The sequence below is a fragment of the Rissa tridactyla genome, chromosome 3 (assembly GCF_028500815.1).
Source record: "Rissa tridactyla isolate bRisTri1 chromosome 3, bRisTri1.patW.cur.20221130, whole genome shotgun sequence".
In the NCBI taxonomy this organism is placed as follows: domain Eukaryota; kingdom Metazoa; phylum Chordata; class Aves; order Charadriiformes; family Laridae; genus Rissa; species Rissa tridactyla.
In genome coordinates, this window is record NC_071468.1 from 48,653,402 (window position 1) to 48,669,453 (window position 16,052).

The following is a 16,052-nucleotide window of genomic DNA, read 5'->3' on the forward strand; positions in this document are numbered from 1 at the left end:
GAGGAAAACAGTTTCCCTTCCTCATGGTCTCAGGGGAACCATATTGCCTCCTGACCTCACCTTGTTTGTCTAAATGAAGCAAATGCTAGTTGCCTCCTCTTGGAACGTAGCTGCTTTCCCTGACACATTAGTGCCAGCTGACTTCTCCTGTGTATCCCTTTGCCTGAACGCAGATGACCAGAACTGAACCCACAGTTCTAGGTAAAATCCAGAAAAAATAATAGCGCTATCTAAAATGGCATGAATGTTTCCTTCTCTGCCTTGTCTGTCCTGCTCCTGTCTGTCTGCCCCATCATACCTAGCTAGATATGTTTTTGGGTCACACTTGCTACTTTTACAGCCACAGTAATTGGACAGCTTACAGTTAATCCTACGATTGACTTCTTTCTATGTAGAACGCAAGATATAATTATATACTGTATAATAACATATCATTTGTATTTCTCACTTCTTTTTTTTATTATACTTTGTAATTAAATTTTCATGACAAAAGAGTATTAATGTCTGCTTTGTATGCATTTCAACACTGATGGGCATGTTTAGTTCAGAATTATTGCCTAGATATTTCTCTGGGTGGCTACACTGAAATATTTTTGATGACACAAAAAATCTGCCGACATTATTTGCTTGTTCCTGGTTCTTTACAAGAGCTCACGGGGATTCATAATTCCCTTGTGAAATGTGCAATATCACTTAACCTGCTACACCTCAAGTTATTCAAACATATTAAATGGCCATTTAAAAGATGAAGCAAGCCTGCTGACTTCTGTGTAGCTCAACTATCCAGAGATAAGGTCTCTCACACGCTTATAAAACACGTGAAAAAAAATGAAATGTCTAATAAACACCAAGGTTTGTTTCTACAACAGCGAAGAATAAAATAATATAATTCTGAGGTAAACTGACAAGGGCAATCTTGGAAAAAAGTAAGTAGATGACACATTTTTAAAACTGATTTGAAGATAGAGGCCAATTTCCCATGGATTTTGCTAGAACAATGAAGTACAGGCCAAGCTATTCTGGACATATTTGCTGACTTCTCTGGTACAACAACAGCAAGGAATAATTTCAGTAAGTGAATGTGACTGCCTTTAAACTACTGAGAAAAATGAGCTTTACTTTCTCTGACAACATCCCAAGACCCATATTTACATAAACTATTCCAAAGTCAAAGACTCCAGTCAGTGGCAAATCAATATAGCAATATCTAAAAGATACAGTGTTTTGATACAGCGTAAGAAATTGCTTTCTAATTTATTACAGTGAATAAACAAAACATTGGAATGCATGAAACCAAATTTATCTGTTTCACTGACCTTGAAGCTGGCGTCCTTTGTACAAATCCTTTGTTTTAGTTGGGTGAGCTCTGGCACTGTTATCACACTTAGGTTGTTCATACCTAAAGAACAAACAAGGAGAGAATAAAACCAGCCAAGGTTAATTTGATTTAGAACTAATTTATTTCCAGTTTTGTAGTCCGAATTAAACTTGTACCTTCTTTTATTCAGGGAATAAGCTTGTTTTTCATTCAGAAGGGGCAATGCGAATTCATCTGCCTATTTTCCACTTACCTCAAAGAAGCCAGCACATCTTTAGTCTCCTGGGGTTGATATCAAACTAAAAAATTATTATCTATTCCAAAGCCCATTCTACAGGGAGGAAAACTGAGGAAGGAGAAAACTGTGGGGAATTGCTACAAAGTAATACACAATAAAAAAAATTCTGAAAAAAAAACACAAAAAAAAACCCCCAAACCCAAACCAAAGTCAGGCTCTTCTCCCACCTATCAAATCAAAAAGGCATAAACACTATGACAAATTCTCACATCTGACCCAGTATTCATGTTGGGAAACACCAGAGAAGCAATTTCAAAATCACAGCAAGGGAGGTACTGTAGTTAGTTACTGCTGCAGCTCTAAAGCCATGTGCTACTGTATCCTCTCTAAAAAAAATGTTCATTTACATAAGAAGAGCTAAGCATGAACAGCTAACATTTTGAGCAAGAGTAATGAACGGAGATGGTTTCCAGAAGGAAGGGAATTGGGCTGGAATGGCTTGAAATGGATTGTGAAAAATACTGAATCTCTTAAATATTCTGGTTCCTCTATGCTTTCTGAGTTTACTTAAAGTCACTTTGTTACTCCAGATGGTAACAAGAAATTCTGTGCTATTTGCACTTCCAAAAAACATTGACTTACACAACACCACTAGCAATATCTTTCATGCAAGACTGGGAATCGTGGAAGCATCTGCTGCTGAATCTCTTCTTTTTCCTTATGTCCCACTACCGATTCATGGTGTTTTTTCGCACAGCTTGACAGAATCTGAGAAATATTACTTTCTCATTCTTCTAAAGTAGCTTGAAGCTGCAGAATTTAGTGTGTAGCGTTTCAGAGAAAGTCTCGATTCTCAGTTAAACGCACTTAGTAATACGACTTGTGTCCACATACCTGTGTGTGCACACACATACCTGTTCACTGAATCTAGTTCTTTCATACTTTATGTAACTGCTCATCTTTCTTTGAAATTCTCCCATTCTAAGTTCCCAAAAATGACATTTACTGAGCAGCACACTAATATGTCTAATTAAAGTATATTAATCCAAACTTTTTGAACAAAATATTCTTTTTAAAAGCATTAAATGGAGACTATGTCCTGGGTTCAGGCCAGATTGCCCCTAACAACAATACCTAAGTATTCTGATCTTAATTATCAGGCAGAATGAAAAAACCTTCAATATTATTTTTCCTTTGAGTGCTTAATTTATTTCCACATCATCTGATGATGCTGCCCACTGGCCCATCAAATTTTGGCTGCTGCAAGAAGGCAGTGTTGTTTCATGGACATGGGAGAGCCACAGGCGCTTGTTTTCCTAAAGAACGGCAGGAATAGAAGCTGCTTTGATAGCATGGGTTGGATTCAGATACCCGATGGATGACCACCTCAATCAGCCAAGAAACGAGTGAAAGGAAAATCTCTGAGCAATACTCACTAATGCAGTATCTGGCAACCAGCCTGGTCCCCAATTAATCTGATACCTGACTCTGCATTCCCCTCGTCCTCTTCCGTTATTGTTACTGCTCTGTGCCTACACTTTCTTTTTTGGCCTCTACTCTTCTACCCTTTTGGCTTCTATTTTTGTTAAATACAAACGTAGTTCATCGTACACAAACTAAATCTATTAGAGCCCAATAGGTGTTAAAATGTTGCAATGTGAAAAGTCTACGTTTAACTGTTTAAGGCAACTGAAGAAAGACAAAATTAATCATTAGAAATTTACCATACAGGAACAGCCATGCTAAGAACTGATAAGAAAAAACACACTTGCCTCAGTTTTCATGGGGAAAATGGGGAAAAGGATAGCATGTCAGAATGGAGCACTGCCAGGTTAAAAATAATGTAGTCAAAAGACATCCCAAGTTACTGTTTTGAATTTTAAAGGGGAAAGAATACCTAGCAGTGAATGTGTATCTAGAGTCGGCAAGGGCCTGCCCTGCTGGGAAGCATTGAGATTTACTGAGCTGTACAAAGCTGTAGAGGACGGAGGCTTTCACAGGGATTCTGCAGTGAAGCAGCTGATTTATGTTCTTTTTTAAGTTTAGAGAATCTTGTACACGTGGATTGGGGTTTACTTTGCCCATGATCCTAGTTGCTAAAAAGTTGCCTGTGATAACACAGACTCATGGGCCTGCTGCGCAAAAAGGCTGAGGGTTACGCTGTGATGTTCGAGAGGCTTTGGGAGCCAGCTGGTGAGGACCATACTGATAGACTTTTGGGGGAACAGTTGTTTGTACCCTTTAAATACATTACCTCCTTTTAGTCAAATGGACATTTCCTCTAGGCTTTCATAAAAGCCAGCTTTACACCGTGACTTCACCTATTTCTTGTGAATTTTACTGCCTTAAATGTTCTAGAGTGGTTCTTCATTCACGTATTTTTATTTTAACTCTAGAATTATTTTTATTTTTTTCTGGAATACTTTCATTGACAAATGATTTGTCTTTTTTTCATATACAGTACATTAGAAAGTGAATGAGTACTAATAACTTCCCTTTATTTTGGGGGTCTAATTTAATGAGACTACTGTTTATTGTGATATTCAGAGCCTGAGGATATAACAAATTTCATCCTGATGAATGTATTCAAAACAAACAACATGAAAAATGCTCAGCTGTTCCCGCAACAGCTTCCCAGATCTGTCTATCCTTTCACTGTTGTCCCCTAGTGATTTCATCCAGATTTGCAGAAAGAAATTCCAGGATGCAATGCATCCATCTTGCTACCAGGACTACTAATGCTATCAGTTCCTGCAATAGAGTTTTAACAGCTACTTTTCTAATTTGTATTTTGCAGTGGAAAGCTGGAAGAGAGCATACACCATTTTGCATGAGTCTGTGGTTCTTTAAACTAGGCAAGACTCCCATGTTCACTCTTTCCATTCTATAAGAAAGAATTGCAAAAAGACAACTGCATCTTTCTCATCATATCCTGATCCCGCTTCACTTCCCTCTACTAGAGAAAAAAAAAGTTTAATTTTATCAATATAGAAGAAGAAATTAAAATCAAGAAATAATTCATGGGATTCCAGTCCACTTAAATCTTTCCCAGAAATGAAGTCTAGACACTCTTCTTCAACTCCAGACAGTAACACCTGCTTGTTTACCAGGACTGTAGATTCCTAAATACACCAGTGATTTTTTATTTAGTATGAAACTCCTAAAATTGAGTACTGTACTTTTCCATCTGTGCTCAGAAATGTCCTCTCTGGAGATATTACTAAATATTACTTCCTCAGAGCTCCATTGAGAACTGCCCGTAAGTCCAGCAAAGCTGAACAAATCAGAAACGGTCAAGACCACAGCAGTTGATCTTTTGAGTATTAGTCATCAGGCAGAGCACTCATCAAGCAAAAGGAATATTTGTGTCTAAACCATATGCATGAGATGATTGAACCCGACTTGCCAGCCTTTCAACTTCAGAGACGTGTAGCACAGTGAAAGACCTCCCTGCCACCTCTTCTCCCACAGCTGAGTGGCTGTGTAACTACCAAACACAAGAGGCCATCAGACCAAACAGGAAAAAAAGAAGGCAGAGACTGATTCTGGATCCATAGGTGATTCATCAAGGGGGTTGGGAATATCCAGAATTCCAGTCTTTATGACAGTAGAAGCCAAGATCACACACACTGCATGCACAGTATACATATGAATAAGACAGTTAACTGGTTGATTTTCAAGGATCACCACCTCCAGTTTCATTAATGATTTATCCCGATGTGCAGGACATGGCAGGAAGCCTGCACAGATGAACAAAGAGCACCAAACAAAATTCAGACTTAAAAAGGGAAGCATCCAAAGGGTGGAAACGAGGTCAGGTGATACAGGAGGAATATACAGATACTGTCCAAGTGTGCAGGGATGGGATTAGGAAAGCCAAAGCCCCCTGTAGCTAAATCTAGTAAGGGACATGAAGGGCAACAAGGACTTCTTACATGCCAATCAGCAGCAAAAAGAAGACTAGGAAAAATGTGGGCCTGCTGCTGCGTGGGACAAGGGACCTTGTGACAAAGGACATAGAGAAGGCAGAAGTACTCAATGCCGCCTTCTCCTTGGTCTTTACTTGTAAGACCAGTCTTCAGGAATCCCAGGTCTCTGAGACCAGTAGTAAAGCATAAAGCAAGGAAGCCTTACCCTTGGTAGAGAAGGATCAAGTCAGGGATAGTTTGAACAAACTGGACATACACAAATGCATGGGACCTGATGGAATGCACCCACAAGTGCTGAGGGAGCTGGCTGATGTCATTGTGAGGCCACTCTCAATTACATTTGAAAGGTCATAGTGACTGGGGGAGGTTCCTGGGGACTGGAAGAAAGCAAATGTCACTTCTATCTTCAAGAAGAGCAAGGAGGAGCCAAATAACAAACCAATCAGCCTTACCACAATTCCTGTGGAAAGTGATGGCGCAAATCCTCTTAAAAGGTATTTCAAAACATATGAAGGACAAAAAAGTGATTGAGAACAGTCAGCATGGATTTATGAGGAGAAAATCATGCTTGGCCAACCCTGTAGCCTTCTATGACGAGATGATTTGCTCAGTGGATGAGGGGAGAAGAGCAGATATCGTTTATGGAAATTTTAGCAAGGCTTTTGACACAGTCTCTGATTACATTCTTATAGACAAACTGATGAAGCATGTGCTAGATAAACGAACAGCGAGGTGTGTTGAAAACTGGGTGAACTGCCAGTCTCAAATAGTTGGGATCAGCACCTCAAATTTCATCTGGAAAACAGTCACCAGTGGAGCACCCCAGAGTTCAATACCAGAGCCAATATTGTTTAACCTCTTCATTAATGACCAGGATGCTGGGACAGAGAACAATCCTAGCAAGTTTGCAGGTGATACAAAACTGGGAGGAGTGGCTGATACACCAGAGGGTTGTGCTGCCATTGAGAAGGACCTCAACAGGCTGGAGAAATGGGCTGTCAGGAATCTCATGACGTTAAAAAAAAGGCAAATGCAAAATTTCCACACCTGGGGAAGATTAACCCCCTGTACCAGCACGGGATGGGGGCCAACCATCTGGAAAACAACTTTGCGGCAAGGGCCTGGGACTTCTGATGGACACTAATCTGAGCATGAGGCAGAAATGTGCCCTTGCAGCAAAGAAGGCCAACAGCCTCCTGGGACACATTAGAAATAGTATTGCCAGCAGGTCAAGAGAGGTGATCCTTCCCCTCTCATTCGCACTGGTGAGACATATCTGGAGTGCTGGTCCAGCTCTGGGCTCCCCAGACAAGAGAGACGTGGACATACTGGAATGGGTCTGGCAAAGGGCCATGAATATGATTAAAGGACTGAAATAGCTGACATAATAAGGAAAGGGTGAGAGAGCTGTGACTGGTCATCCTGTGGAAGAGAAGGCTCAGGGAGGATCTTATTGATGTCTATAAATATCCAAAGGTGGGCAAATATAGAAAAGGAGTCAGACTCTTCGCAGTGATGTCCAGTGACAGGAAAAGAGGCAATGGGCACAAAATGAAATATAGGAAATTTCATTTAAATGTAAGAGAAAACTTTTTCTTTTTTTTTAAACTGTGATGGTGATCAAACACTAGAACAAGCTGCCCAGAGAGGCTGTGGACTTTCCATCCTTGGAGATGTTCAAAGCCCACCTGGACAGCGTCCTGAGCAATCTACTCTAGCTGATGTTGCTTTGCGTAGAGGGGTTGTACTAGAGGTCCCTGCCAATCTCAACTATTCTGTGGTTCTATAATGAAATGATACTCATAAAGAAGAACTACAAAAAAATTAGCAGAAGCCCTGTTCCTTGACAAGCACAAGAAGATGATTTGGACTCAAATTAGAGAATAGGAGCTAAGGCTCCATAAAATGATTTAAACTATAATTCAAAGAAGTATTAGCACTAAAAACAAGAAAGTGAACAATCCTAGGGGTGGAGAGCAGAGGAAGAGCAGAAAAGGGAGCCTCTGGAATCTCTAGAGGGCATCTCTATATCCTCACACAACATGTGTACTGATCCTACAGTTTCAGGACCAAATATGGACTATTTTGTTTTTACAGTTTATGGATCTCAACTTGCCAGAAACAGCAGATCAACAGTAACTTTAAGTCATGCTCACTTCAGCTGGTACTGTAATTGGCATGGTCTAGACTATGGTATAAACAGCTATCAGTAAATCAGCATTTGAAGAATATGTGCAAAACACTCCCTAAGAATATAACACTTTACAGCAAGTGGCTTATAATGTTTTTTCACAAACCTTATGCAAATGGTAAACTATGATTTTCTCTTAAGCTTGAAAAGGTTTACAACTGCATCAAGATATCCATACTACCCACCAGCTTTAAATGGGCTTCTGTAGCATTCCTACAAGGGCCAAACCTCAATAACCAGCCTAAATAACATCTTTTGGAACCTGATACTTGCCTTGCCTACATCTGCTCTATGTGGTTCACAACCCTTTACCATGTATCCGGCTCAGCTAAGATGACTGAACTCCAAGCTTCTATTAATAACACACTAAAAGGATATTTCCTCTCTTGGGTTCCTGAGCAGTTGTTCCATCAAACCAATCATATGAAATAGCTGAGAAGGCTGCTGGAAATTTAACTGAATATTTCTGAGGTTGGATGTGGTTTCTGTCATAGACAATCTTACTTGGTTTTCCTATATTCAGGCTAAGGAGCATGAGGTTTCCTCTAGGCTTATTCATTACCTGCTCCAAGCCTTGGCTTCCCAGCACAAAATAGAAGTAAAATAGAGGACTAGGGGAGCAAACTGTCTGAGACACTGCAGTGAAAGAATCTGTGGCCATCTGGCCTTAACTTTTGATGGCTCTTTAGTAATATTTCACTTCACAGTGGAAGAAACCTATATGACATAATTCCACCAGCTACAGACATCTACATGCTAATACAAGAACACTAAGGCATCTTCTCACTACGGCTTTTGAGCACTGAATGTATATTCCCTTACCTGGTTGATGTTCCAGGGATGGGACGTCCCGTATCCACCAGAACACACCAGCAGTAGCCTGTGGAAGGATGGCACTGCACTGGTTTGTAGAGGCCGCCCTGAGCACACTCTGGAATGAACACATTGTCTTTCTGGGGCTGCTTAGCTTCCTCCAGGGCTGACTGAAGTTCTTGATCACATGACGATGCTTTTGGAAGGAAAAGAAAAAATACTGAAGAAGCTATATGGAAAGGGCCTACTAGTTTTATCAAACAGTTTTTATATCTTTCTTTGATTGCATATAAGGATTGTATTTGAAGAGGCTTGCTACAGCTCAAATACTAGCTACATTGGCTTATGCTGTATACTGTTAGGAACTTCAGTTTCCTTCTCATGCAGCTGCTTCATCATACAGTCCAAATAATACCTCGACATCTCCTTGCCTATCTCTAATAGACATAATCTATGGATAACAAAAAACATTCTCTGCCATCTTAAAAAAATCCTCGCCCACTGCACAGTTGCTAAACTACTGATTCTTTTCAGAGGGAACAGTAAAAATAAAACTTCTTAGGATTCCTTATATGAATTATTCATCTAGATATTAATTTAGATGTTTATATTCTGCTCTTTCGTTCCAGTTTTGGAACAACTTCTTAATAGTGAGAAAATTATTCCACCTTCTTTTCTGTGATTCTGCTATTGATGAAGTAATACCTATACAACAACATGCCCCATATCTCTTCTGGATGTGAGAAAAGCTTACGTGTCTACACATTCCTAGCCTTTACACAAAACTATGAACCAGCGGGCAAAGAGCAGAAAGCCCAGTGCCTGAGAATTCCAGTCAGTTCACACCAATCTATAAAGAAACACCTCCGCTGCGGATTTTTGATCACTACTAAGCAGGTATATGTGGCACTGCAGACTAATCCAGTGAGCAAAAACGAAATATTTGAAAAACAAGAACGTTGATAACAATAAGCACTCTACAAACATACAAATTACTGACAGGAAGATTTAAATCAATAAACGATTCTCTTCAGCGAAAGAAAAGTCATTTCAATGTTAATAAGAAAGTATCTGTGTGTAACATTTGCTCTTCTTTCAAGTCAGTTAAAGACTAGTGAAACGCATTCTCTGAATCTCTAGCAGGATTTACTTGATTTTTCACTGTTCAACCCACAGAAGAACAAGCTGAAACCTGACTGGATTTTCTAGTGCATTTGCAACAAGTTTCGTCTCCAGACTAATCTCATTTAGTCTTATCCACAGGGTTCAGAAAGTGCTTTGCAAATTGTAGGTGAAAACTGACAGAAAGTCACTAGTTATGTCCAGAATGCTACTGCTCCTTTCCATCTTCTTGCAAATGCAGATGACCAAAATCGGGAAGACTTCTGTTGCAAGGAAAAAGGTGGCAGGAAGTTAAACACCTTCATACTTTCAATGGCACACAATTCCATCTATACAATGGACTGGTTTCCGACTCAGCGTATTTTATTCCAATCCATGTAGAAAGTTTAAAAAACAAGCACATCACTTGCTACCTTAATTACAAGGCACAGATGGAGTGTTTTTTCAGTTCTTTGGTTGAATTTTTTTTTTGCCTCTTTTGTTTCATATGGTATTTGAGCAGGACAGCTAGATAAATTGATCAATCCTTCATGGTTCTCTTTGTCTACCCACTAACATAATCAGAGATTGAATAGCTCTCAAAGCACCAGTGTTTAGATAATAAAGTGTACTTGGAGAATCAGTGTAGTGAGGACAGAAAGGCTCCTTTAAAAAAGGGAAATAGCTAATTATTTACATGTTAAAACCTTTGCAAAAATAGCTATGGTTTCACAAATTAGAAAGCCATCTCCAACATCCTTTTAGAGTAGCCAAAATAAATCTTTCACTCGGTGAATCTGGATTATGATGATTATAAAGTTACAAGGTACGACAACCCTGGAAAACGCATCACTTAGCTTAGTTGGTCATTTTTTCTGTTTTGTATATAATCAAGCAAAAAGGAGCAAATGGGGTGAAGCAGCTGCAGTGAGAGGGAGGAAATCATTACTGCTCTTTAAACTCCACTAAATTCTTTTCTCGTTCATGCCGATAAACCTTGGGACCATTCCACTAGCTACTGTGACCTTCTCTCATTTCACATCCTTGTAACTAGCAACATAATCTGGCAGATGTGCAGGTATTATTATCTCTCGCAAACCCAGAGGGGCGATACATTTTCATGCTCTCAGCTTTGTTTAGAAAATACATTGGTGTACAGAGATCGCATAGTCAGGTCATCCAGACAGACAAAATGTAACAGCACAGAGAGGGTGTGATGGAGAATTCCCGGTGCAGACACAGATACAGACTGTTTCAGCTGTGAGCATAAGCAACACGACCCAATTTCTGGGCAGCTCTAGTTTCCACTGACTGAAACAACCAGCAAAGGACAGCACTGCTGGCTCAAAACCACTGGAGTCATGGGCCAGCGCAATCGTCTGCATGGTGGTGATTTAGGAGCAGGTGTCACAGACCTAGATAAATAGTCTTTACTCTCCTGAGTGACTTGCCAAGACAAGGATTTCTAGAAGCTGCTGCTCAAGCTAGAAATTTGTCTCTGTGCACTAGGTCAGGTTTGCTCTTGTCCTTTTCCTCCCTTATGCCTGGTTTCAAGTCTCTGAGGTACAGAGAAGCAGTATTATGGGAGAGATGTCAAAGGAAGGTTGCCAATGTGGCTTATAGCTTTAGGAGGGACAGTCAGGAGACTGGTGGAACTTAACATTGCAAGTGAGGATCGAAACAGGACGGCCAGTGACAGTAATCAAAGGAAGGTTTAAAGGTAAAAAGATAAAAAGTGCTTAATGGCAAAAGTATGAAAAATAGACAAAATAACAGGATTCATACCAAATGCTGAGGTGAAAATCCAGCTGAGAGGACTTCAGTGATGAAAAAAAATCTGCCTTTTAAGAGCAAGCATCAGCACAGGCATTCAAGACAAAAAAAAAAATAGAAGAAACTATAGTGAAGGACTTTCCCTTCTTGCAACCTTTAACTTCTTACTCTGACTGAGACTTATCACATATCTGCAGAACCCAGTTCATTCATTTTATTCACCAAAAGTGCAGAATAATTTATTATTTCCCTTCTTTACACAACGGCTAATGAGCTATCAGGCAATACCGCATAGTGAGTCGTTTCTGCAGAGTCCAGTGCTTTTGTCCACTTTTGACATGACCATTTGTGCCACCATTACTACTTCCCTGTTTGCTTTCCCCACTGGAATACTGTTCCTACATAAAGTAAAGGAAAACTGCTCTAAAGTGCTTACCTATAATTCTGCCTGCTTTTCCCAGAACCAGAATATTACCCCTCTGTGTAATTTCCTCTCTGAGGGAACCATTCATTCCCTTTCCAACTTTTCTTTCAATTATTTACAACAGGAATACTGGAAAGATGTAATTGTAGCCTGTGATGACTAAGAGCTCTTATCATGGAGCTACCATACTACTGCATAATTGCCTTTGTAATGTCAGAAGAGTCATGGTCAACAAACGTTCATTTGCCAGGAGAACCAGTGATAAATGTCATTAACTTAGAAAATGCCTGACAGTTTTTCCAAACAATCTGACAACAACTGTGATCTGGAACAATAACAGATGGATGCCAGAAGTTCATAAAGTGAACAGTACGGAAAAAGATCTACGCCACAATAAAAGTAGGATAAATACCTTAATCATTAAAATACATCAAACTTTCTATGGAATGCATTACTACAACAACATTCCTTCTGGGAGGAGAAAAGCACTGACGCTCCAGCTTCATCTTTTCAGGGAATATGCTTACACTGGTGTTCTTTTACTTAGTTCCTTCAGTATTGTCTTGCAGGAGAAAACAGATGCTTTGCCAAGCATCTTAGTTCAATAAAGTAGTTAGACTTTGCTGAAAAATCTTTTCCACATAGTCCACCATGTTAGCGAGCCACACTGTAGCTCGGTTGGGATCCTTCATCTCTGGCTGAAAAAACTTCCTGCAGCTTCTACCCAAAACTATTTTATTCCAGGTTCATAAGCATTAGGGATTCAACACACAAATTTCAATCAAGTCAGGAAATAGGTATATTTTGCTGTTTTACAAGAGCCTTGTAACACCCAATGACCATCTACTACTCCAGAAAAGTAATTTTTGAATGATAATGAGTTTTAAAACCTGCTTTAAATGTAATTTACATTGCTCTTGCTATGTCATATTGCTATTCCATTTCTTCCCTTTTTAATTTAAATGTTAGCTCCTAAATATACTTTTACTGTTCTGGTTCAAGATGCCTTCATAGTCCATTACAAATAACCAGCTGAAATGCTGCATCTTCTGTCAATGCAAAAGATACTCCAGATAATGACAAACTTTGTGCATAAGTTTTGTGGTTTGTATAAAATCTCGAGTCAGTTCTTGTTGCTAATGATGAATTCTCCCTAAAAAAACCAGCCTGCATTTCAATGAATCAAGTTAATTTACATGAACAGAAAAATACCTCAATAGCAGTAGGCTATAACATATAATTTATTATTTATTTATATTGATGATCTCAAAGGTCCCTTCCAACCATGAAGATTCTAAGATTCTATGATTCTATTATAAATAAATCCCTATTTATGAAAGACTCCATTTATTCATCTCTGATGGGTTACTTAAACTGCTAATTAATTTTTACTAGGAGGTGTCCTGGAGGAGAAAAGACATGGCTTTTCTGGAAAAGTTATCCTGAACAAACCGTGTAACTGTGCATATCTAAAACACCAAGCACTGCATTATGTAATTTATGATAATCATCTTGTTAGTCTTGTAACAGGAGATGGTTTAGCCCCTTGTTTCAGAAATTCTGGCAGTTATCGTGCTGTGTCTTATCACAGCTTCTGCCAACACGCGGAATTTTCATGATTACAAATAATTTAATTTTTTTTTTTTTACTGAAATATGAATTGCTGTATTTATGTCTAAATTTCAGTCTGTTCTGTGGAAACAAGTTGCCAAATCTGCAGAAAATTACAAAGGCGTCTGTATACTACTTTAACATTTCCTGTTACTATACAAACATTTCCTTTTGATTTCCTCAACCCCACAATGTGTATATGACAAACAGAATCCATTCCAAGAAATTCTGTTTTCAGTTGGTTCCTTCTCTCTCCTTTTCTCATTACCATAATAGGCCATGAAAGGACAATTTAGACAGCCTGGTTTCCACAGTAAAGGGATCTTTTATTAGGGCTTTAAGCTCAATGTCCTCTATAGAAAGCAGGAAATAAGAAACCTGTGAGCAAAAATACTCTGAAAAGTGATTCGCATGCTCCAGAGGAGTGCAGTGTAACATTAGAGACAGTTAATATTGCAGTTCTCCTATGTTTCTGAGAGGACATACAGACAGAATACATTCATGTCCAAATTTCAGTATAGAGAGACTTAGATTGTATGACAATTTCTGGTAATTAAAATGTTAGGCAAATCATCTGTCTGTCCTAGTTAATTAAGCCTAATATAGCGACCCCTTCAGAACACTTCAAATAACGATTTGCACAAGTTCTGTGCTAGTTTATTTCAAAACCATAATAATTAGGATGGATAAATAGTTATCCTATTGACACCTATGCAACAAATTCACATCTTATGGGGATAAGAATTTGAGCCATTTGCTTAGGATGAACCCTCCTTCAGCCATTGAAGTTAATAGTCCCCAAGGAAACTGATTACAATGTGTTTTAATATTTTCAAATAGTTTTCATCATCTTCCAATCCATTGAATGGATTTCCACTTACACAACGTTCACTTTAGAAAGGCAGTGGGAAGTGGGATAATTTCTATTCAAGATACGCTCTCCCTGGGGAAGAATTTACGTTGACTGGATGACAAAATGATCCATTACAGCAGTGGCCCTGTTATTCCTAACTCCAGCAAACACGCACCTTCCAGGTAAACTATCAGGTTCTTTACCTGTCACTGAACAATTTCCTCACCCAGAAGTCACCGCATCTGTTCCTGCTATAAACACAGCATCCAAGGAAGCATGTTTGGTAGGTATAAATGAAAAAAAAAATCCTTAAATTATTTCATTCTAGTGAAGGAGGGGTGTAAGACCACAGCTTCGTATTCTTTCAGGGTTTCCAGCCTGCGTTTAGACCCTTTCTAGCATGACAGATTCCTTCTCTGAAGAGGTAGATGAGGTAGTATAATGCGGTTTAAGATGCCAAAATCATAACCTTTATGTACACAATGTTATTTTCTCATGCCTTATGGCCAGAGTATGGGCATCTCACACCAATCTTTCTTAAGAAGCCCAGTTCTTACAAGAATTTGCCTGCCTGCCCTCTCTTGACCATTTCAAATAAACTCATCTCTAACAGAAACCAAGTGCAGCTCAGTGCTACAAACAAATGCAGGAACAGCTTTGCTCCTGCTACTAGCTTCTTACAAAGACTATTCATACACCGAAATCAAACAAAGAGTATTTCTGTGTCCCAATCTTCCCCCAGTAGAAATCCATGGGAAAATAGCCACTAAATTCAATGGACCTCAATTCATCAGTCCTCAGCTGAATATATTCATGTGTAAGTATGTTTCCAATTAAGCCTAATATTTACTCATAGACCAAGCACTGATTGTAAGGAATAGGTAGCATTGATAAACACACAACCTTAGTCCCAACATCTAGATGGCAACCAAAACCTAAGACTAAATTACAGTATTAATACTCATCTGGCGCCACATGTTTTGGTTTACATTAGGTTCAGATACACATCAGCATGAGGGTTCTCAAGGCCCGGAGAAAGCTGGCAACATTCCTACCCATACTTATTCTTGTTTGCAAAAACTTGTGGGAACCAAATATTTCAGGCCCCTTGTGTGCATTTGCAGAGTAGTCTCAATGTACAGCTGATCACTATTTTGCACTTTTGGAGCTTGGGTAGATGATTGTGGCTAAACACAAAGCTCATGGCTTCAACACAGCCCTACAGATTAATTTATGTACTTTACTCCACTGAACAAAGCAGGATAAATCACAGACAGATGCTCTCATTTATCTGTGTGGTTTCATATGCAAAGACACTGTAATACACAAGGAGAATCATCTGGAAATGCACTGAGCCCATCAAAAAAAAGATCCAGAACACAGAGATCACCAGCTCCCATTTAGCTTTGCCTGAAATAACATGGCCACAGCCAATCCAGTCTACCTGTATATACCATGATTTTCTCAGCTTTTACCCTGTGTTTGAGTAGCCAAGTGGCACTAGGTCAAATCAATATTTCTGCAATACATAAATTCTGGTTCTAACAATAGGCAAAAGTTTGGGGACCCATAATACAAAGATTACAGATGAAAATAGGATGACTTGCTCATTAACCAAAATCCAAACCCACCTGTCTACTGGATTTTTGAAAAGCATTTTGGTTTAGGGAACGTTTTCCACATTACCTCTGCAATTCTTTATTTTTCTTAGAATTTGAAATACTAGGAGTGCTGTGAGAAAGACTGCAACCACAACTCAGTAAAAGAAAAAGAACTGTTTTGCCACAAACGCCTGCTATTT

At 39.2% G+C, this 16,052-nt stretch overlaps 1 protein-coding gene across 4 annotated transcripts in view; it reads right to left on the reverse strand.

Moving 5' to 3' along the window:
* The window catches only part of SMOC2 (SPARC related modular calcium binding 2), a 148,520-nt gene that overhangs the window by 38,534 nt on the left and 93,934 nt on the right, over positions 1–16,052 (reverse strand). For all 4 annotated transcript variants that reach the window (XM_054195051.1, XM_054195053.1, XM_054195049.1 and 1 more), the window contains exons 8-9: positions 8,499–8,685; positions 1,317–1,399 (exon numbers count right to left, since the gene is read on the reverse strand). In XM_054195051.1, coding sequence (XP_054051026.1) covers positions 1,317–1,399; positions 8,499–8,685 — 270 coding nt within the window. The remainder of the gene's footprint in view (positions 1–1,316; positions 1,400–8,498; positions 8,686–16,052) is intronic.